The 25,106-nt window shown below is 36.8% G+C and overlaps 1 protein-coding gene across 14 annotated transcripts in view; it reads right to left on the reverse strand.

Annotated features, from left to right (window-relative positions):
- CABCOCO1 (ciliary associated calcium binding coiled-coil 1) overlaps positions 1–25,106 on the reverse strand; it is a 144,954-nt gene that overhangs the window by 101,686 nt on the left and 18,162 nt on the right. For all 14 annotated transcript variants that reach the window (XR_012326623.1, XR_012326624.1, XR_012326622.1 and 11 more), the window contains exons 4-5: positions 9,891–10,035; positions 5,230–5,302 (exon numbers count right to left, since the gene is read on the reverse strand). Coding sequence is in view for 5 of the 14 variants with exons in the window: in XM_033841715.2 (XP_033697606.1) it covers positions 5,230–5,302; positions 9,891–10,035 (218 nt within the window). In the remaining 9 variants the exon portion in view is untranslated. The remainder of the gene's footprint in view (positions 1–5,229; positions 5,303–9,890; positions 10,036–25,106) is intronic.

The following is a 25,106-nucleotide window of genomic DNA, read 5'->3' on the forward strand; positions in this document are numbered from 1 at the left end:
ATTGTGCCCCTCCTACCGTCTCACTGTGGCTTCTCCTTTGTCCTTGGACGTGGGGTATCTTTTTTGGTGAGTTCCAATGTCTTCCTGTCGATGATTGTCCAGCAGCTAGTTGTGATCCTGGTGCTCTTGCAAGAGGGAGTGAGAGCACATCCTTCTACTCTGCCATCTTGGTTCCAATCCCCCTAAAAATTATTTATTTTTTAATAAATTTATTTATTTTATTTATTTTTGGCTGCATTGGCTCTTCATTGCTGCTCATGAGCTTTTCTCTAGCTGCAGTGAGCAGGGGCTACTCTTTGTTGGGGTGTGCAGGCTTCTCATTGTGGTGGCTTCTCTTGTTGTGGAGCACAGGCTCTAGGCATGCGGCTTCAGTAGTTGGCACGCGGGCTCAGTAGTTGCAGCACACAGGTTCTAGAGTGCAGGCTCAGTAGTTGTGGCACATGGGCTTAGTTGCTCTGCGGCATGTGGGATCTTCCCAGACCAGGGATCGAATCTGTGTCCCCTGCATTGGCAGGCGGATTTTCAACCACTGCGCCACCAGGGAATCCCTCTCTTATGATTTTATTTTCCTCAACTGCTTGTTGATTTATCTTTACATTAGATGATCCTGGTTCATTTGTCTGTGGATGTTTGTTTGCCATAGCTTGCCTCTAGAGACTGTAGGGGAGCCGTAAAGAATGATGGTAGTTAGGTGTGCCAGTAGCTTATATTCAGGGTGTATTCACTGTCCCTTCTGAACATCAGCGGCCACTCTAGATCTGCCCTTCTCTTTGGCATCAATGTCCACAATAGTTTCTTTAGCTCTGGAGCAAATGTCATGGAGTCCCAGTGCTCTATGTAAGCAGCAGAAGGTAAACAGACTAAATGGTGCAGTTGCTCTACTTGCTTTCATTATTTTCCCCCTAAAGCTTCTCCCATTTCTGTATCAATTGAGGATGCCTAAATAAATGCAGCATTAACTCTGTAGCATCTTCTCAGTACATATGGGGCTGTAGTTTCATCTAATCAGTAATCTATAATTTTAGATGTCATAAAAGCTCTTATCTACAGCATTATGAATTTTGAAAATTTTGGTCTTTTATGGGATTTTAGATGGAAGAGGAGTTGTACATGTGTGCTTAGTTCACTCTTTTGATAAAATCACTATTCCCTTTTGCAAAAGTTCTTCCTGCTGCTTTTGGGGACCTATTCATCCTCTGTCACCCATTCAATACAGTCAACTTGGGTCTTCTAATAACATTACTCCTCTGGCCATAGTGACTAATTGAGAGTGGATGCATGACACAAGCACAGACAATAATACTGGGAGAAAGAATGTCTCTTTCTTTTGGAGTTGCTAAACTGGAGCTGCCTCTTTCATGTCTACCACCAGCTGAAGGAAGCCTGTCTGCAGTAGAAGGGAACAAGGCCCTTCAGAAAAAAGAAATGAAAAAAGTCTAGGAGAGATGAGAGACTGAACCACTTGCATGCATACACACACCCACATGTATTTACATACACACTCAATAACACTGTTGACTACTTAGATCCAGTTGGCTTTAGTCCAGCTTTCATCCCCTGCATTTACCAATTAGTGATCTAATAATATACCCCCCACTTTTTAATTAATTATTTTGAGAAGAATTCCTTTCACTTGCACCAAAAATATAAAATGCACTTCTGGCTAACTCATTCACAACCTTTAGATTTCCTCTTAGATTTCACTTGTTACTGGAAACCACCCTATTTTGTAATTACTTATGTAATCATCTCTCTCCTCTCATTTGACAATAAACTCCTTGAGGACAAGAATCATTGCTCGTCACTGTGTACCCCTAGAACTTAGCACAGGCCTAGAGCACAACAGGAACTGGATAACATATGTGGAATAATGAATATGTAATTGTTAAAGCTGCATCATCTCATTTTAGTAGATGCCTGGCAGTAGATACATGGTTAGAACCATGACTTAGGGTATCTGCTATGAGTTTTCTGACCATCATCATTGCTAATGTCCAATAGCGTTCTTTGTGTGCAAGTATTCACTGCTTCTTCTAGTTTTCAGGTAATAAAAGCAAAGGACATAGCAGTTTCCAGGTTTCTGGGTGGGTCCTTAAGGCCAAAGAAAAAATATATTCCTTAAGGAGATTCTGGTTCCCTTACAGTTCTTAAGTCTGTGGATCTGTGGTCTAATTGCATTGTCAAAACAATAGATTTGGAGAGCTCCTGGCTTGGGTGCTTAAAAGGGAATCCTCATCTCTATAAATAAAATAAGTGTCACACAGTACTTCATCCACTAAGATGGCTACAACTACAGGTATCTGCTGCCTTCGTTTTCTGCTCCATTCTGTCATTATTCTAGTTCATTCTAGTTGTTTACTGCCTTTTTCAATGTATATTGTGAACAACACTATTATATGCGAACGGTTGAATGAACTACAACACATGCTGCTTACAGAACTATACCTATTAGATTTCTAGATTATGAAAAATCTCAGGTCAAGAATAATGACTTACCGAAAATATGCCTCTAAGGTGTAACATGAAATATCTTGTAAAAGGTGAGTAGAAATTGCTAGAAACAATTGTTAAATTCAAAAATACAAATTCAATTTTCTATAAACTAAAACCCAAGAAAAGTATGAATATGATTTATGTTCTCTATTAGTAATTAGAATTAATATTTAGCCATTATTCTTAGAAGCAATTTACATGTTTTCTTAAAATCATCTATCCACAACTAAGAAAGAAACTAAATTTCGTCAGTGTTATCTACCTTGAATGCTTGCCTGAGATTTAAATTTGGAACATTTATATGGCTGTTGTATGGCCCTTGTTTGGTTCCAGAGCCCTGAGGTCAGTATGAATAACTACATTAGTGGGGCAAGCCTCTGCTTCCTCTATGAAAGGTTGTTAATTTAAAAAATGGTATTTGCACCAAAGGTTATCAGACACTTCTAAAATGTCATAAAATATTGTAGTATAACACTTGCTTTGGTTAATCCTTTAAAATTCTATGAACGGGTTAATTCCTTAAGACCCAATATCCCTTCCTTAAGGACTTTTTTTTTATAGCTCTGGTCAGCTTGGGGAAAATACAAAAGACAATAGAAAATAAATGAGCCAATCCTTGTCTGCTTTCTCCATTTTATCTTTCCATAAGCATAAATGTCACCTAAATATAACCTTACAATGGAGAAGAAAGGCACGATTGTGTAATTAACAAAGGGAAAAGGGAGTTCTTTATGAAACTTTTTTTCTTGATGATTCTAAATGTCTGCATATGCTGCTATTGAAGCCACTATCATTTTCCCAAAGTTTTGCTGAATAGATGAGATAGGATTGTATTCCTAACAGATAATTACTGCAATGCTGTCACACTGTATGATGTAATTCTGACATGGAAACTTTGTCAGTGAAACTTCGTCAAGTGACACCTAATTTAAGCTACAGTATGAGGAGACTGCAAAGGAGAAACTTTAAGGAAAGTCAAAAGCAAAAAGGGTTCCTTGTTTTCCTTCAGCTCATTTAAAAGGCCAGCATTAGAACAAGTACCCAAGTGGAGACTGAGACACAGTGACTGAGGTGTTTAATGAAGTAAGCAATTTGTAAAGTGCAGAATAACAATACTAGGGAAGACAGAACATTTGGCACATTCCATCTGGTTCTTAATATCAGGGAAATTATAAAGATAATGTAAATATCCCCTTATTCACTTTATTTATTTTTTAATAAATTTATTTTATTATTTATTTATTTTTGGCTGCGTTGGGTCTTTGTTGCTGCACGTGGGCTTTCTCTCATTGCGGCAAGCGGGGGCTACTCTTTGTTGCAGTGTGCGGGCTTCTCATTGCGGTGGCTTCTCTTGTTGTGCAGCATGGGCTCTAGGCGTGTGGATTTCAGTAGTTGTGGCCCACGTGCTTCAGTAGTTGTGCCTTGCGGGCTCTAGAGTGCAGGCTCAGTAGTTGTGGTGCACAGGCTTAGTTGCTCCGCGGCATGAGGGATCTTCCCGGACCAGGACTTGAACCCGTGTCCCCTGCATTGGCAGGCAGATTCTTTTTTTTTTTTGCGGTACGTGGGCCTCTCACTGCTCTCACTGTTGTGGCCTCTCCCGTTGTGGAGCACAGGCTCCGGACGCACAGGCTCAGCAGCCATGGCTCACGGGCCCAGCCGCTCTGCAGCACGTGGGATCCTCCTGGACCGGGGCACGAACCCGCGTCCCCTGCATCGGCAGGCGGACTCCCAACCACTGCGCCACCAGGGAAGCCCCAGGCAGATTCTTAACCACTGCGCCACCATGGAAGTCCCATCCCTTATTCACTTTATGTCTGACCATGGCCATTCCCATCTCCTATATTTCTAGGCAGTACAGCCTCCTCAAGCAGTTGAGAATCTAAGGAGTACTTCTGATAGCATCTTTAGCCTCCTTAAGATGTTCTCTTACCCAGGATTCATTTCTAGTAAATACATATATGTGATTATATGCAAGGCTGTTCAAAAGTATCTTTAAGTAGACCATTTCTTGTAGAACTGCTATTATATGCACTGTCACTGAATCACTTACGTCATATTACGAGGGGTTACTATGTCCTGCATTATACTATATGCTGCGTAGAAAAATAGCACACGATCCTTGCCTTCAAGGAAATTACAGTTGGATTATGTAAACTATATCAATCCACAGGAAACAATTAGGAAACTATAAACATGGTACAGATTTACATGCTTATTGGTGTGCTCAGAGTAGCCAGTATTCAGCAGAAAGAGATCAATTGGAATAAAATAATAGAACATGATTAAAGAGTTTGTCTAAGCCCTTCCTTTGAGATGTGATGCAATTAAGGAAGGTCTGCTTCATTGAGGAAGTGGGATTTGAATTAGGCCTTAAACAATGAGTACACTGAAAATAAATATGAAATTAGAAGAGATTTAACAGAATTAATTTATCTCACTTTTCTTGATTTTATTTGTATGAAGACATACATACTCTATCCAACTGAGCTTTATCAAATAATCCATAAATACATAAAGTATACATGATTAACAATACCTTTAATGCCAAAAGACAGCTTACTTTCTTAATCCAAAGCTCACTCTATGTAATTATTCTTTTTGCAAACTACTAGTTGGTTATATTAACACTTGAGTAATCTTGACAAGAAGTTGCTTTCAGCTGTTAAAGATCCAGATGCTGATCAGCATGCATTAAGTGATTCAGCTTAATTGGTTCCATCTAGATAAATTACTTACCTCAGTTCCTATCACAATTTCTTCCCTGGCAGAGAAGAACAGAAACTCATACAGCTTGTAGTGTTGAAATAAGCTGAAATACAAAATAAATGTGGAAAGCTGATAAGTTTATGTCAGGAAAAAAGAGCAAATATGTAAGAATATTTATTACAGGAAAGTTGTTTGAATTGACCAAGCTAAAGATATTAAACACTAATATGAAGTTAGCCACCTCCTTTACTCCAAAATAAGTTGCCCAGAAATGCTAAGCAATTAAAGGTTTATTTTTTTGAGACACTGACAATATAACATAGTACCTAAATTAATATCAGTAAACTAATCTGTGATGAGTGGATAGGTTTGGGGTAGATTTCATCCTGACTTTTCCTGGCTCACAACCAAATATTGCACTGCCTCTAAATAACACCAAACTTCACATTCTTTTTCATGTTTTGCTCCAAACTGGAGTCAATTTCCTCTCATATGAATAGCACTGAATTCTATAGGCTACTTCCATATCAATTACTTCTCACATTCTCAAACTGTTTCAAGATTAAGGTAATTTCTGATAACACCTGAAGAATGATGCAACATTAACTGAAATACTTTTTAGATGAATGATTTTCTTGAAGGATATTCCATTACACATCAAAGAGAAGAATTAATTTGAGAAAGATAATTTCTTTAGTTCCTACCCGAAAGACTAAATGGTCAGTGTATAAAAACTATAAAGAGCTAAAAGAGCTTAAAAATATATAGTTCAAGTAAGATTAAAGATCTCAGCAATGTGTTACTGAGAGTTAAAAATTTACTGAAGGGTTGACTTCTGATATCCTGTTTGTGATAATATTTGAATTTTTCTAATTCTCTTCCTGCTGGTTGGGAAAATTAATAGACTCATAATACAGCAAAATGCCGAAGAACAAAAATTGTCTTAGTGGTTTCTCTTTCACTCTGGTGCCTTTTGCTATTTAAGAAAATTGATTTTAATATAACTGAGAAATTAACATTTGCAAAATGTAGCTACAGAGCATGTATAATAATGGCTTCTCCTGAATGCTGTAATGGATCAAAGTTTCAATTCATTTGAAATCAACGAAGAAATCCTCAGGCAGCTGGGTCTCTCTGAGTTATATTAGCAGTTGATCTCACTACTAACACAATCCATTAAACTGATGGGTGTACAGACTCAGTCATGGTTTGTTTTGTTTTGTTTTTGACTACATTCAAATTAGTCATCAACATACAGAAAACTAGCTTAGGTTTTGACATTACTTTGATCTGTTGGCTAGAAAATACAACAAGATTAGCGAAGTTTGGTGATTCAATGAAGCAAAATAAATTCAAACTCTCCTTCCCTTACATTGGTTACCTAGAGAAAGCTTCAAGGTTAAAACTATTACATTATCAGTAACTGACTTTGAGTAGAAAAATTAAAGAGTGTAGAATATTTTGGAAATAGCTTGGCTTCTTCTCAGTTAACTAGTCTAAAACTTTCCTTTCCCCATCTTGTGTCACACAATGAAGTCAATTCATAAATCTTCCTTCCTGCAATTTCATAATCTTTCCACGTTATTCTCCTTATTGCATACAGTTATTAGATTATCCCATACCAAAAAAGAAATTCACTTCTTACAATGAAAATAAAATGCATGACTTGGATGCAGTGGCCAAAGATACAGGGTTGGGCAAGGCCAGGACTACAGTGAGACATACAAGGGGAGGGGGGGCCACCAAAGGGAGGCACTTACTCAGGGGCATGTCAAGTCATACCACCATTGCTTTGCTCTGGTCCCCACCAACAGCTGGGGTTCTCTCACATTACCAGGGAGCTATTAAATGGCCTCACATGGGAACAAAGTGACACTTCTGTTATGGGAGTGTATTTTTTCCCTCTTCCTTTGGACTCCCAGCTGACTCAAGCCCCTAGACTATTTTTGTCAAACATCTTGTCTTGGTCCTAAATCAAAGGGAGACTACTCAGAATGAAAATGGTCAAGACATCTGGCTCCAGGCCAGGAAGGACATTTGTGTGAAGAGGTGTTTTTTTTTCTTTTTCCGGTACGTGGGCCTCTCATTGTTGTGGCCTCTCCCGTTGCGGAGCACAGGCTCCGGACAGGCAGGCTCAGCGGCCATGGCTCACGGGCCCAGCCACTCCGCGGCATGTGGGATCTTCTCGGACCGGGCACGAACCCGTATCCCCTGCATCGGCAGGCGGACTCTCAACCACTGCACCACCAGGGAAGCCCCTGAAGAAGTGTTTTAGAAGTGTTTTCTTATATTGAGTATATGTCTGTGCACTTTACCTTCACCTGATTTCCAGGGAATACATAGAATATACAATGACAGAAATGTCCTTGAACCAGATACATGTCTAAATGACGTCTTATATTAAAAAGCTATGTATATGTTGCGTAAGTAGATTACTCAGTAGCAATGCTGGGGAGGAATTTTGGTATTCATTTTCTCAATTCACAGACACATCATGGAATATACAGTGTAGACTCTATTAAGAGCATCAAATGAAATTTCAATTTTTTTAAGCTTTATTTATTTATTTTTTAAATTTTTGGCCACGCAGCATGTGGGATCTTAGTTCCCTGACCAGGGATCTAACCCATGCCCCCTGCATTGGAAGCGTGGAGTCTTAACCACTGGACTGCCAGGGAAGTCCCCGAAATTTCAATTTTATTGTCAGTTAAGTTTCATGTGCTATAGGTCACATTCCAAAACATGCACTCCCAAAACTGACTAGGGCTTTCACTGGTTGATTAAACTTAATTATTAGGTTAAACTGAAAAATGGTTATACTTTTTTTTGATAACTGAGCTAGCTTCATATTTAGAAAACTTCTTTGCAGTCATTAAAATGAAAAGTATTATATGATTTAATTGACATTAAACTTGCATTTGTGGACACATGAGACATTCTGAACAGGTGTTGCAGAAAAGCACATTTCTCTTGACACAACTTCAGAATCAATTCCAGATATCCTACTTACCAACTGATATTTTAATTTCTGTGACAGAGACACTTAAAACATGTAATTTCTTTGAAATCACAATATAAAGATTAAACAGCATAAAAGCTAGTTCTGATTTACTTTATTTGACTAAACTTTCAAATATTACTTTTTTTTTTTCGGAGAAGTAAGACTAGGTATTTTTGGTGTGTGAAGTTACCCTGGTTAGGGTCAAAAGGTGACTAACACTGACATCCCCTCTTCACTTAACCATTTTCTGAATGTCAATAAAATGTCAAGAAATACGCTGATGAACATTTGTCCAGAAAGATGATATGAAAGAGCAAAGAGCTGCCATCTTTCACCATCTAGAAAGTGCATGGGTTTTGGTGCTGTGGTTAACTATCAGTCCTGGTGCCCATTATAAAACTCTTGGGTTGAGAGCTCAGCTGAAAAATGTATTCTGCTAGAGAGACCTGGAAGGCTCAAATGGAGAGAGAAGGGAAAGAAGGATGCTCTACAAATGTGCAGAGAATTCCCCCTGCCCAGTGATTTCCAAACTCTGATGGGCAGAAATACCTTGGGGAACAAGTTCTCCTCCAGCTCTGGGTTTCCACTCCCTTCCCTACCCGCCACACAAGGATCTCCCTTTAATTGATATGAAGACTACGGTGGCTTTTAGTGAGAGACACACATTAGGAGGTATACTGTAACATTAAGAAGTCATATTATATCAAATGCTATTACATAAAAATATATCATACACCATTATTAATTCATGCCAGAAACCAGTATATAAACCTTATCATATTAAACACATTAGTTTTTTAAAAACTTCCAGGCTACAACCAGGATCCTTGCCAAGCAAATCATGAGCATGTCTAGACCATCATACAGCACCATTTATTTTAGAATTGTAAAACTTAAAGTTGGAAAGTACTGCAGTATATAGTAACAGAGGAACAAAGAAATTCTGCAGAAACTTTTAGTTAGGCAAAAGAAAGATTTTTTACCAACTCTTGTTTAAATATTTGCTAACTTAAAAAATGTCCCTTGGGAGAGATGCAAAACTCTAATGCAGACCTTGTGACAGATCATATAAAAAGACAGATTTCTTAGTTCAACAATGAAGAATCACTGTAAGAAAAATACTTTCCCTCCATCCACCATCATTTTCGAAGCACAAAGAAAGACTTAATTTAATTGGTCAATACTACAAATATTTCAGGGTATATAATAAATTTGAGGAAGTATGTATATAAATCTCTTCAATTTCTAATATAAAGCATTTAAAATAAATGTTTAAATGGAAATGTTACTCTTTTAAATGTAAAATTTTAAGGTCAAGGTCAACTACCTGTAGTATAGTCTATTGTAATCAAATCTGAATAATCTGAAAGAGTCATTTGATTAATAACAACAGTATTATTTAGAGATTCAGAGAAAAAAATTCTTAGACAAGAATTATAGATCTAAATGAAATTATGCTTATCAAACATAAACTTCTTTTTAAGAATGCAAGGAAAGCCAAAATGTTCAATGTCCTGGTTTTTATTTATTGGATGGATGATTTGAATATTACCTAATTATCGGTTGGGTTAATTACTGCAAAAATTTTGTAAATGTCTAACTTCATTAAAAATTGAATTAGCTTCTATTTAATAGACATTTTCTAGAATACATAAAGTGAAAACTAAATGCTACTGAAAAAAGTCCATACCTGACTTTCAAGTAATCAACAATAGCATTGGCTTGTTTTACATCAAAGATATTCCATTCCTCATTTTTTTGTGAATGGGATGGTCCTATTTCAGCCATAACTTCTCTGAGCCATTTTATGCTGTCTTCTATGGACATATGCAGTGCTGAAATAAAATCCAAAGAAGTCTAAAGCATTATTTTCATAGATGTTTTGGCAACAAAATAACCCAAGACGTCCTTAATGTGTAACAATTCCATTTTTCAGTATTTGTGAGGACAAATGGTAAAACTATTGCTGTTTGTTTATGCTAATAATTACATTTTATGTGAAAGAACAGGAGCTTACACACCCAACAATTGTAAATTACCTTAATGCTATACAATTGTCTAAAGAGTTTGTTTCCATTTTAAGATGCAAAAAAAAAAAAAAGAACCCTCAATCTATCTAAAGATTACTTTAGAATGGAAAGGAAAAATTTTTTATAATCTTAGATTAAGAGTATAGATAGAAACGACACAAGGTTGGTTCGGTTAGCTGGTAAGGAAGGCCTACAAAGTGGACTTAGCCACTGCAGACAGCAGAACCAGACCCAGAGCTGAAAATGCAAATGAACAGAGTCAACCAACGCTCGGCTTTAGCTGATTGTTACCATGTGGGAATTTGGGCCTGAAGATTTTCAGTGGATGCCAGAAATATGGATTTTTATGTAAAAATCAAGATTTTTTTTTCTTTTCCAAGCTACAGACATAACTTATGTAAGCTGTTTCTCAAATGTATGCCTGATGGTGGTGGTGAGAGCCAGATGACAGTGCAAAAAGAGTGACACTGACACCACTTTGCCACCATTACCAAAAATAAACAAGTCAATGATTGTGGTCTATTCTCTCGCAATTAAAAGCAAACAAACAACAAAGCAAAACTATCTTCTAAGGCATCTGTCTAGTCGAAAAAGAAGTAGATAAGTGTCAAAAGCCTTGGACTTAAATTTTATAATGTGTATAATACAAACATTAACCTCCACCTTCTTTTCATATTTTTACTTGTGGCAGACAAATATTATTTACAATACACACACAGCTTCCTGCATCCTGAGGAGAATCCAGGTAACTGGAGTGTCCAAACTGTCCTTTGCTGACAAGTGAGGGGTGTATGGACACGAGACCGAACAGCATGGAGGTGGAGAGTTGAAAGGCTCTAGCAAAAACAAGGTTGGATTGGTTGCTTGGAGGCGGTGATTGTCAGCTGGTGGCCAGGATGAGGGCCTGGGGGAGAACTGTGATGAACAATGTGAATCCCACCTTCCCAATCCCAACCAAACTTCTCTCTCTCTTAGGAGACCATTAATAAACTTTCCAAGTCTTGTTAATGGGGTGGCTTTTTCAGGGAAGTAGAAGGCGAGAGTGCAGAGGAGTTATGAGAACACAGGCTGATTGTCAGAACCAATTATTTCTGGGTTACATAGCTTCTCTTTCTGGGATATAAGTGCTAGGTCCCCAAATTACTAATAAAATGACAGTAAAGTAATTTAAAAATTTGGAAGACACTATAAACACCAACTTGTAATTTGTTTAGTCTAGATTCTTTTCTATGTGTAGGAATTAGAAAAGCATAAAACTATATAACAATTAAAATCTGGTTTAATGAATGACAATTAGTCCAATTCTCATGGCCTCCTTCCAGATCCTGTTTTATGTCTGTCAGATACATAGAATTATTACTGGATAACTAGGCTTTCCTGTATCATTCTAAGTGGAGTTCAATTATTACTGAACATTTCTTTTTCTTTTTTTAAAATTTCTTTTTTAATTTATTTATTTTTGGCTGCGTTGGGTCTTCGTTGCTGTGCGCAGGCTTTCTCTATTTGCGGCGAGCAGGGGCTACTCGGTTGCGGTGCACGTGCTTCTCATTGTGGTGGCTTCTCTTGTTGCAGAGCACGGGCTCTAGGCACACCGGCTTCAGCAATTGTGGCTCTCAGGCTCTAGAGCTCAGGCTCAGTAGTTGTGGCGCACGGACTTAGTTGCTCTGTGGCATGAGGGATCTTCCCGGACCAGGGACTGAACCTGTGTCCCCTGAATTGGCAGGTGGATTCTTAACCACTGCGCCACCAGGGAAGTCCCTATTTCTTTTTCTATGATAAACTTCTTTTGAAAATAGTAAGAGTAATTTCAGAAATGAAAAATCTGTTGGATAAAAGCAATTAAGAAATGAATGAATTAAAATCTGAATCATTTTATTAATAAAACGGTATTAATTAGAAATGCAGAGAAAAAATTTAGATGATTCTAATTCTAGATGTGATTATACTTATCAAGCACAAAAATAAATTTATATTACTATTTCCTTATGTTAAAATATAACTGACTCTTTAAAACTGTTTTTCTATGTCTAATGTCTTTCTACAGATAATGGCTTTAAAAATTAGGAAAGTTATCATTTCACTTATCTAACTGAAATGTTTGCCCTTTTAAAAATCACATTTAGTGATATGATTAAAATATGAAAGACTAAACCAATTAAATACTAAGGGCTGTTAGAAATAAAATTTATCCTTGAAAATTTAGGGTAATGAAAGAACATACTATACTTATAATTAGCTGGAAGATTTAGATTGGTACCTCATAACTGCCATTTACTACCTAGGTAATCTGAGTTTCATTTTCCTTATCTGTGAATGAGAATAATACCAATTCTCAAAATAATAGTGCTATTGTGAAGATCAAATAAGGAATGCATGGGAAACTCCTGGTAAACTGAAAAGATACATATACATTACATGTATATAGTGCTTTCTAGAATTTAGCCCAAAGCCAGGCACATCTCACGTGGTCAGGAGGATGGGCTCTCGCTCTCTGGGTTCAGATTTAACCTCTCTGAATCTCATATATTCTTCTCATTTTTAAAATGAGGAGAATAATGGAACTATCTTATAAGACTGTGCATGAATTAAGTGCAAAAGTATTTGGAAAGCAAATGGCACTGTGAGTGACACAAGTTAATCCTGTATAAATGTTAATTATTATTATCATTATCATCATCATCATTCCTGTTTGGAGGAAAAACAATTCAACTTCATAGAACTAAAAAGCATTCTATGGTTATTTACCACATTCATGTTATATAGAGGACAATCAATCTTGGCCCATCGACCTAGATAGAGGCCAAATACCCAGTCTAATACTCTACATCCTGTCCTTGGTCAGGCCCTGGAAAAACTGAAACTCAAAACGTATATTATTAAGGGACTTCCCTGGCGGTCCAGTGGTTAAGACTTCGCCTTCCAATGCAGGGGGTGCAGGTTCGATCCCTGATCAGGGAGCTAAGATCCCACACGCCTGGAGGCCAAAAAATCAAAACATAAAACAGAAAGCAATATTGTAACAAACTCAATAAAGACTTTAAAAATGGTCCACATCAAAAAAAAATCTTAAAAAAAATACACATATACTGTTAAGATAACTGTACAAATTCTACGTTCCATAATCTTTTAGTTTGATCTACTTTGATTCCAGGTGGTTGTCTGCAGAATATCTTGTGGATAATGTAGCACAATCTGAGACAAGGGATAGATCACAAACCGAGTCAGTATAAAGTAACAGTCCCCACACTAGAATTTTATTAGTAACCGTCGGCCACACTACAGCTCACAGCACAAACTGTGCTCTTCGGTGCTTTTTCTCTGAAGATGTTGCCGGATGGGATGGGAGTGCTCACTATGTGCTCAGGACTCCACCACCTCTTAGTTTAAGTATAAACATACTTCATCTCCTTCCCTGGCACACTTGGCTAAGATTACATTCTTTCCTGATGGTAACTATAACCTTGTTAGCTTGAAAGGTTTGAGAGGATTTTTTTTTTTTTTCTGCCAGAAGGAAAACTAGATCCCTTGCTTTTTTCCGGTTAGGTTTTACATACGTACTTTCGCTCTCTCATAGTTTATGAGTACTTGGATGGATCGTGCTCAAGTTTTAAAAATTCATTTTTGAACTGATATCAACAATATAAAGTTTCACATAAAAGAAATATTCATAAGTTATGTTATGGAAAACGTTTAAAATGGAAATCTCTTGTCAAACTTGTAATGTGAGATCCATGAAATTTTTCTACTTTCCTTTATTCTGTTTCTAGTTTGTGAATTCTCAGCTCAGAGGTTGCAAAGCTTAAGACTGTTCATGTCATGTATTTCTTTTTACAATTTAATTCATAGATGACATATTCACATGGTTCAAAAAATATATGTGAAGATGTATTGTGAGAAGCCTTCCTCCAGTCCTGTTGTCCATGTGCCCAGTTCCTACACCCTTTGCACAGAAAATTTTATTAGCTTTTTCTGTATTCTTCCAGCATTTCTTTGTATATATAACAAATAAAGACATAGATAAATACTAATCCTGTCTGTTTTATAAACAAAAGAATACAATTCTACACCTTACTCTACTCAGTAACAACATATGATACCTAGAAAACCTTCCTCATTCTTTCCTTTTTTACTGCTGCACAGTATTCCAATTTAGGGATAGGCTACTCCCTACAGGTAAAGTTTTAATTTTGGAGTAGTTTTAGATTTACAGAAAAGTTTCAAGAATATCACAGAGACTCCCCATATACCTCATACACAGTTTCCCCCATTGTTAATATAGCTATGGTACATTTGACGCACCTAATGAGCAAATAGTGATATATTATTATTTAAGTTCACCCTTTGGACTTCTTTTTGTTTTTTTGTTTTTTTTTTTTTTTGTGGTACGCGGGCCTCTCACTGCTGTGGCCTCTCCCGTTGCAGAGCACAGGCTCCGGACGCGCAGGCTCAGCAGCCATGGCCCACGGGCCCAGCCGCTCCGCGGCATGTGGGATCTTCCCGGACCGGGGCACGAACCCGTGTCCCCTGCATCGGCAGGCAGAATCTCAACCACTGTGCCACCAGGGAAGTCCCCCTTTAGTTTTGATTAAAGCCTTTTTTTCTGTCCCAGGATCCCCTCCAGGACACATTACATTTAGTCGTCACGTCTCCTTAGACAGTACAGTTTCTCAGATTTTCCTTGTTTTTTTTTTTTTTTTTTTTTTTTTTTACAGTACTCGGGCCTCTCACCGCTGTGGCCTCTCCCGCTGCGGAGCACAGGCTCCGGACACGCAGGCTCAGCGGCCATGGCTCACAGGCCCAGCCGTTCCGCGGCATGTGGGATCTTCCTGGACCGGGGCACGAACCCGTGTCCCCTGCATTGGCAGGCGGACTCTCAACCACTGCGCCACCAGGGAAGCCCTTTCCTTGTTTTTAAAGGCTTTGACAGTTTTGAGAAGTACTGGTCAGATATTTTGTCGTATGTTCTTAAATTTGGGTTTATCTGATACTTCTGTCATGATTAGACAGGGGTTAAATGTTTTGGACAGGAAGACTACAGTGCCATTCTCATCACATTATATCTAGGGTATTGCTATTTAACCTGGCTCATCACTAGTGGTGTTAGCCTTAGTCACCTGGCTGAGGTTGTATCTGTCAGGCTTCTCTACTATAAAGTTACTATTTTTCCCCCTTTCCATACTGTCCGCTTTGGAAGGAGGTTTGCAGCCCTCACTTAAGGGGTGGCGAATGGTGTTCAACTTGTTGTGGGTGAAGTATCTGCATAAATTATTGGGAATTTTACATGGGAGATTTGTCTCTTTTACCCCAGTTAATTATTTATTCAGTCATTAATTTCCATCAGTATGGATTCATGGATGTTAATTTTATACTTTGGATTATAATTCAATACTACGTTATTTCATTCAAATTATTTTAACTGGGCACTGGGAGCTTTTTCAGTTGGCTTCTCTAATTCTTTGACATACCCCCATCATTCTTGACAAACCCCCATCAGTGTTTTTTGGCACTTTCTTTTGGCCACTACAAGAAACTCCCAGGCTCACCTTTTATGTTCCCTGCTCTAGGTCTACAATCAGCCATTTTTCTAAAGAGTCCTGGTTCCTTTTCTTGGAGAATGAAATTATAATCCAAGAACTGGGTCCTGGGTGGTATGCTCACTGCCACTGGATGTCATTGCTTTTTGGCCCTCTTTGTGAACAGATCTAAGAAGTATGTGTATATACGTGTTTACACTTAACTATACAACTATTCATCTGTATATCTATTAAGTTAAACAAGAATTCACACTGATGTTTTCAGTTTATGTGTCTAATCTTTTGCTTTTTCAAACATTACTGCAAGTAATGACTTTACATACATGTCAGGTTACACGTGTGCCAGTGGATATATAGGATAAATTCCCAAAAGTTGGATTGCTAGGAAGAGACAATACATTTGTCAAAGAGACAATACATTTGTAAATTTGATAGACAGCTGCTAACCCACATTCCACAAGGGGTTTTTACTTCCATTAAACATATAGAGAATACTTGTTTTCTTACAGCTTTAACAGCTGAGAATGCTACCAACATTTCACAGTTTTGTCAATTTGATATATGACAAATGACATTTCTGTATAGTTTTAATTAACATTTTTCTTATTATCCTTAAGGATGAACTGTTCATTTGTTTAAGAATCATTTGTATTTCTTTAGTCATATCCTTGGCATACTCTTCTATTGCACTATTGGTCTTTTTCTTCTTGCTTCTGCATGCTCTTTTTATATTACAGAACGTAATTGTTTGTTGATGTCTGAGATGCAATGTTTTTCCCAGTTTCTAATTCTTATTTTATTTTGATTCTGGTATTTTTTCATTGCAGACTTCTGGCTTTCATATATCAAATTTAACTATCTTTGTCTTTACGGCTTCAGAATTTTGAAGCCTAATTATAAAGGTCTTCCCCATCCAAGGCTATAAATAAATTAACCCATGTTTTTCTCTAACATTTTTATGGCTCCACTTATTTTACATTTAAGGGTTTGATCCATTTGGATGTATTCTGGTTTATAAACAAAGACAGGTTTGAATCCAATTTCATTTTATTTTTTTCTTGGTGGATACCCAGTTGTCCCAGTATTATTTATTGAATAATTATCTTTTCACCACAGATTTGAAATGCCATTTTACCAAATACTGAATTCCAGTGACTGGGTCAACTGCTTAGCTTTCTGTTGTGTTCCTTTGGTCTATTTAGTGATTCACCACTGTGTCCAAATACTTGAGATTTTGTAACACTACTACTAGTACTACTACTACTAAGATACGCTAAAGCTTGTTACACTTTTAAAAGACAGTTTTTCTGGCTATTTCTATTTTTTTATTTTCCACATTTTTTTTTGTTAGAATCACCTTGCCTAGGAACCCACCTCTAGGCTAAAACATTAACAAAAAACTGTTGGCATTTTTATTGGCATATTCATATTATAAATTAACTTGGTGAGATTTAGCATTTTTATGATGTTAGGTCTTTCAAAGAACATTGTAAGTTTTTTCCAAATGTTAAAAACTTCCGGGCTTCCCTGGTGGCGCAGTGCTTGAGAGTCCGCCTGCCGATGCAGGGGACGCGGGTTTGTGCCCCGGTCCGGGAGGATCCCACGTGCCATGGAGCGGCTGGGCCCGTGAGCCATGGCCGCTGAGCCTGCGCGTCCGGAGCCTGTGCTCCGCAATGGGAGAGGCCACAACAGTGAGAGGCCCGCGTACCGCAAAAAAACCAAACCAAAACAAAACAAAAAAACTTCCTTTGTGGCTTTAAAATTCTTTGAAGTCTTCTTCATATAGGGCTTGCACATTACTTTTTTAAAAGTTTATTCTGCATAGTTTCTATTTCTTGTTAGAGCATATATATTTTCTTTCACTAAATCTTTTATCTTTGTTTTCATACATAAATATTATTAAAAATTATACAGTGAAATTGACTTTTCCTTTTGGTGTACAGTTCTATGAACTTAAACCCTTGTAAAGATCATGTAACCACCACTACAATTGTGATACAGAACAGTTACATCACCTCAAAAAACTCCCTCATGCTATCCTTTTATGTACTCTTCTCACCCCAGCCTCTGGCAAACACTGATTTGTTCTCCACTGCTATAGTTGTGTCTTGTTGAGGATTTCCCATAAATGTAATGATACAGTATACAATCTTTTGAGACTGACTTCAACTCAGTATGATGCTACTGAGACGGATCCAAATTGTCGTATCATGGTTCAATCTCTTTTATTGCTGAGTAGTGCTCCATCGTATGGATATACCATAGTTTGTTTACCTGTTCATCTATTGATAGACATTCAGTTTTGAGCACTTATGAATAGAGCTGCTAGACAACATTTGTGCACAGGCTTTTGGGTGAACGTGTGTGTTTCTTTCTTTAGAGTAATGCCTAGGAGTGGGATGGATGGGATATAATTTTATAAGATGCTGCCAACTATTGTCCAGAGTGGCTGTGCCACTTTGCATTTCCACAAGCAAAGCATAAGAGTTCTAGGTGCTCTGTGTCTTTGTCAGCATTTGGTATTGCCAGTATTTTTTAGTTTAGCCATTCTAATAGTTGTGTAGTGGTTTCATAGTGGTGTTTTTCTTTTCTTTGAACATCTTTCTTTTTTTATTTTTTATACAGAAGCTTCTTATTAGTTATCTATTTTATACATATTAGTCATAGTGGTTTTATTTTATATTTCCCTAATGACAAATGATGTTGAACAACTTTTAAGGAGTTTATTTGCTATCCTTATATCTTCTTTGGTGAAGGGTTTGTTCAAATTCTTTGCCCATTTTTAAAATAAGATAAACTTTATTTTGGAAAAGATTTATATTTATAGAAAAATTACAAAAATAGTATTGAGAATTCCTGCACACTCCACACAGTTTCTCTTATTTTTAACATCTAACATTATCATGGTACCTTTATTTACGACTAATAAACCAATTTTATATATTACAATTAACTAAAGCCCATATTTTATTCAATTTCCTTAATTTTTACTAAGTGTCCTTTTTCTGTTCCAGGATCACATCCAGGATACCACATTACACTTGGTAGTCATGTCTCCTGAGGTTCCCCTAGATTGATAGTTTCTCTGACTTTTCTTGTTTTTGATAACCTTATCAGTTTGAAAAGGACTGGTCAAATATTTTGTACAACGTTCCTCAATTTGGGTTTGTCTGATGGTTAAACATAAGTTATGGGTTTTCATGGCTTTGTCCATTTTTAATAGGGTTGTTTGTTTTCTTATTGTTGAGTTTTGAGAGTTCTTTATATATTACAACTACAAGTCCTTTTTCAGATATGTGATTTGCAAATATATTTTTCCCTGTCTGTAGTTTGTCTTTTCATTCTTTTAACAATGACGTTCATAAAACAAAAATTTTAAAATTTGATGAAATCCAATTTTTTTTATGGGTCATGTTTTGGGGTTCACTTCTAACAACTTCTTGATAACCCAAGGTCATGAAGATTTTCTCCTATGTTTTCTTCTAAAAGATTTATAGTTTTATATTTTAAATGTATATCTGAGCCATTTAGATTTAATTGTATCAAGTGAAAGTTCAGGTTGAAGTGTATTTTTTTCAAAATAGATGAGCAGTTGTTCCAACAACATTTATTGAAAAGGCTACCTGGTTCCACTGAATTGCTTTTGCATATTTATAAAAAAATCAGATGACCATTTTTGTGTGAGTCTATTTCTGAATTCTGTCTTCTGTTCCATCAATTTATGTGTTCATCTCTTCACTAATTCCACACTGACTTCATTACTGTAACTTTATAGTAATTCTTAAATTGAGTGGTAAGACGGATGCAGCTTTACTCTTATTTTTCAAAAAATTTTTAGCTGTTTTAGGTCCTTAGCGTTTCCATATAAATTTAAAAAATCAATGAGTATGTCTAGAAATAATCCTGCTGGGATTTGGATTGATACTGCATTAAATCTACAGATCAATTTAGAAGACATCTTTTTTTTTTTTTTTTTATGCGGTACGCAGGCCTCTCACTGTTGTGGCCTCTCCTGTTGTGGAGCACAGGCTCCGGACGCGCAGGCTCAGCAGCCATGGCTCAGAGGCCCAGCCGCTCCACAGCATGTGGGATCTTCCCGAACCGGGGCACGAACCCGTGTCCCCTGAATCAGCAGGCAGACTCTCAACCACTGTGCCAACAGGGAAGCCCTAGAAGACATCTTTACCATGTGGAGACTTCTAATCCAAGGACACAGTATGTTTTTTCATTTGTTTAGGTTTTATTTCTTTTATCATCATTTTAGCATACAGATTGCGTACATTTTGTTAGATTTATACTCAAGTACTTCTATTATTTTTTGAGTTATTGTAAATGATATTATCTGTTAAAATTTTGGTAACCAATGTACATTGCTAGCATACTGAAATACAACTGACTTGTGTGTTTTGACCTTATTCCTGCAAATTTGCTAAACTCATTAGTTCTAGGAATTGTTTTGATTCTGTGTAATTCTGTATATAGAGCAACATTTCATCTAAGAACAGAGACTGCTTGATTCCTTCCTTTCCAATCTGCATGTATCTTATTTCTTTTTCTCACCATACTGCACTTATTGCCAAGACTCCTATTCTTATGTTGAATAGGAGTGGTAAGAGAAGACATTCTTACCTTGACCCTGATCTTATGGGGAAAGAATCTGGTCTTCCTACCACTAAGTATGATGGTGGCTTTTTTGTAGATGTCTTTTATGAGGTTGACAAATATCACTTCTTTTCTTAATTTTCTGACTTTAAAAACATACTGAATGGATGTTGTATTTAGTCAAATGCTTTCTCTGCATGTATTTACATGATCATGTGTTTTTTTCTTCTTTCAACTATTTACATTGATCAGATTTTCAATACTGAACCAGCATTGAATTTCTGGGATAAAGCCCAACTGGTCATGCATATTATTCTTTTTATAAATTGCCTGATTCATTTTGATGACATTTTGTTGGGAATGTTTTTTATGTTCATTAGGGATATTGCTCTGTAATTTCTTCTCCTTCTCCTATCCCTACTACGCCACCTTTCCTCTACTTTTTCTTTTCCTTCTCTTTCTTCTCCCTCTCCCTCACCTCTCCTTCTTCTCTCTCTTTGTCAGGTTTTGGTATGAAGATAATTTTAGCCTCATAAAATGAGTTAGGAAGAGTTCTTTCCTCCACTATTTCTGGAAGAGGTTATGTATAATTGGTGGTATTTCTTCATTAAATGTTTAATAGAATTTTCCATTGAAAACATCTGGGACTGAAGAAGTTTTTCCAAAAGTTTTTAGCAACTAACTCAATTTCTTAAATCATTATGGGAATATCAGGTTGTCTATTTCATCTTGGGTGAGTTTTGTTAGTTTGTGGTTTTTGAGAATTGGTCAGTTCCTTTTTGTTTTCTAATGTATGTATATAATTAACATTCTCTTAATATTCTGTAAATGTCTGCAGGATCTTTAGTGATACCCGTTTTTTATATCTGATAATGATAACCTGTGCCTTCTATCTTTTTTCTTAGTTTTGCTTCTTATCAATTTTATTGATCGTTTCAAAGATCCTGATTTTTGTTTCATTGATTTTTCTCCATTGGTTTTCCGTTTTCAATTTCATTGATTTCTGTTTGTTATTTCTTTCTTTTCTGCTTGATCCATGTTCTTTTTTTCTGGCTTCCTAAAGTTTAAGCGTATTCATTTTAGACTGTATTCTTTTCTAATATAAGCATTTACTGATAGAAACTTCCCTCTTATCATCGGCTCAACTGCATCACACAAATTTTCATGTTTTATTATCATTCACTTAAAAATCTTTTCTAATACCTGTTGAGACTTTCTCTTTGACTCATGGACTGTTAAGAACTGTGCTGTTTAATATCCAAGTGTTCAGAGACTTTCCTGACATATTTCTATTGTTAATTTCTTGCTTAATTCCATTATGGTCAGAAAATATATTTGTATAATTTCAATTACTTTATTTACTTATTTATTTTTAAACATTATTGCAGTATTATAACTGCTTTACAATGGTGTGTTAGTTTCTGCTTTATAACAAAGTGAATCAGTTATACATATACATATGTCCCCATATCTCTTTCCTCTTGCATCTCCCTCCCTCCCACCCTCCCTATCCCACCCCTCTAGATGGTCACAAAGCACCGAGCTGATCTCCCTGTGCTATGTGGCTGCTTCCCACTAGCTATCTATTTTACGTTTGGTAGTGTATATATGTCCATGCCACTCTCTCACTTTGTCCCAGCTTACCCTTCCCTCTCCCCATATCCTCAAGTCCATTCTCTTGTAGGTCTGTCTTTATTCCCGTCTTGCCCCTAGGTTCTTCGTGAACATTTTTTTTTTATAAGATTCCATATATATATGTGTTAGCATACAGTATTTGTTTTCCTCTTTGTGACTTGCTTCACTCCTACCTAAGGAGACAAAAGACCTGTATGCAGAAAATTATAAGACACTGATGAAAGAAATTAAAGATGATACAAATAGATGGAGAGATATACCATGTTCTTGGATTGGAAGAATCAACATTGTGAAAATGACTCTACTACCCAAAGCAATCTACAGATTCAATGCAATCCCTATCAAACTACCACTGGCATTTTTTCACAGAACTAGAACAAAAAATTTCACAGTTTGTATGGAAACACAGAAGACCCCAAATAGCCAAAGCAATCTTGAGAAAGAAAAAAGGAGCTGGAGGAATCAGGCTCCCTGACTTCAGACTATAGTACAAAGCTACAGTAATCAAGACAGCATGGTACTGGCACAAAAACAGAAATAGAGGTAAATGAAACAGGATAGAAAGCCCAGAGATAAACCCACACACATATGGTCACATTATCTTTGATAAAGGAGGCAAGAATATACAGTGGAGAAAAGACAGCCTCTTCAATAAGTGGTGCTGGGAAAACTGGACAGCTACATGTAAAAGAATGAAATTAGAACACTCCCTAACACCATACACAAAAATAAACTCAAAATGGATTAAAGACCTAAATGTAAGGCCAGACACTATAAAACTCTTAGAGGAAAACATAGGCAGAACACTCTATGACATAAATCACAGCGAGATCCTTTTTGACCCACCTCCTAGAGAAATGGAAATAAAACCAAAAATAAACAGATGGGACATAATGAAACTTAAAAGTTTTTGCACAGCAAAGGAAACCATAAACAAGACCAAAAGACAACCCTCAGAATGGGAGAAAATATTTGCAAATGAAGCAACTGACAAAGGATTAATCTCCAAAATTTACAAGCAGCTCATGCAGCTCAATATCAAAAAAGCAAACAACCCAATCCAAAAATGGGCAGAAGACCTAAACAGACATTTCTCCAAAGAAGATATACAGATTGTCAACAAACACATGAAAGAATGCTCAACATCATTAATCATTAGAGAAATGCAAATCAAAACTACAGTGATGTATCACCTCACACCAATCAGAATGGCCATCATCAAAAAACCTACAAACAATAAATGCTGGAGAGGGTGTAGAGAAAAGGGAACCCTCTTTCACTGTTGGTGGGAATGTAAATTCATACAGCCACTATGGAGAATAGTATGGAGGTTCCTTAAAAAACTAAAAATAGAACCACCATATGACCCAGCAATCCCACTACTGGGAATATACCCTGAGAAAACCATAATTGAAAAAGAGTCATGTACCAAAATGTTCATTGCAGCGCTATTTACAATAGCCAGGACATGGAAGCAACTTAAGTGTCCATCAACAGATGAATGGATAAAGAAGATGTGGCACATATATACAATGGAGTATTACTCAGCCATAAAAAGAAACGAAATTGAGTTATTTGTAGTGAGGTGGAGGGACCTAGAGTCTGTCATACAGAGTGAAGTAAGTCAATTATTTTAAATTTAAGGTTGTTTTATGACCCAGGATACAGTCTACCTTGGTGAATGTTCCATACACACTTGAAAAGAATAACTATTCTATTGTTTGGGGGTGTACTGTTCTCTGAATGTCAATTAGATCCAGTCAGTTGATGTTGTTTTTCTATTGGTTTACCCTGTTTGTGGCCAAGTCAGCATCGTGAATTTATAGGCTTATGTCTTTTGCTAAATTTGGGAAGTTTTCATCCACTGCTTCTTCAAATGTTTGTTTAGCACTGTAGTCTTTCTCCTTTTGGGACTCTGATGATATGTATATTAGAACTTCCATTGTCCCACAGGTCCCTGAGGTTTTGTTCATTTGCTTGCCAGTCTTTTTTTCTCTGTATTGTGCAGATTGGATAATTTCTATTGCTCTATCTTCAAGTTCACTGATTTCTCCATTCTGCTATTGATTCCATCCAGCGAGATTTAAATTTTGGTCACTGTATAATTGGTTCTAAAATTTTAATGTTTCTTCTTTATACCTTCCATTTCTTTCATGATTCTTTATATTTTAACATTTGTTTCAACAATATGCATAACTTTTCATTTAAGTTCTTTTATAATAGCTATTTTGAAGTCTTTGCCGTATAATCTCCATATCTACTTCATCTTATTGTTGGCAATAATAATATTATTATTTTCCATGCAAGTTGATATTGACATTGTTCTCTGCCCAGTAATTTCGGCAACAGTGTTAAAAGAATATGTTTCGAGACATATAGTACTCAAAGATTCTACAAATATTTGTGTATGAGGAAAAAAACAGCCAAAGTCTGTCTTTTTGATGATATACTAAGAATTCTTTTTTGGAAGGTTGTAGTTCAACAACTGAAACTGAAACAATGTTATATTATTTATCAGGTCTCTTAATAAAATATGTATTTTTAATTGTAATACTGGAAAAGACTGAATTCTCAGGACTAACTACCTGAGACTTCAGTTTTTGTGTTTTTTTTTTTTTGTGTGTGTGGTACGCGGGCCTCTCACTGTTGTGGCCTCTTCCGTTGTGGAGCACAGGCTCCGGACGTGCAGGCTCAGCGGCCATGGCTCACGGGCCTAGCCGCTCCGCGGTATGTGGGATCTTCCTGGACAGGGGCACGAACCTGTGTCCCCTGCATCGGCAGGCGGACTCTCAACCACTGCGCCACCAGGGAAGCCCTTGTGTTAGTTTTATGCTATGTTCTTATGTGCAGGATAATTTGAAATCAGTCAGTTAATATCATACAATTTTTTTCATTATCAATTATAATTATTTTTTTCTTCTATTGGTACCGTTATTTATGTTTAACATGGCACCCATACCTAAGTAAAAGCAAAGATGAAATTCTCCTATTTGTAGAGGAGGAAAATAGTGATTTCTTCTCCTCACATACAAGAACTACCAATTCTTCCCTTGTTATGGGTGATGAGGAGCAGGAAGAACATGTGGGGCAGAAGTGGCTTCTCTA

The sequence above is a fragment of the Tursiops truncatus genome, chromosome 16 (assembly GCF_011762595.2).
Source record: "Tursiops truncatus isolate mTurTru1 chromosome 16, mTurTru1.mat.Y, whole genome shotgun sequence".
In the NCBI taxonomy this organism is placed as follows: domain Eukaryota; kingdom Metazoa; phylum Chordata; class Mammalia; order Artiodactyla; family Delphinidae; genus Tursiops; species Tursiops truncatus.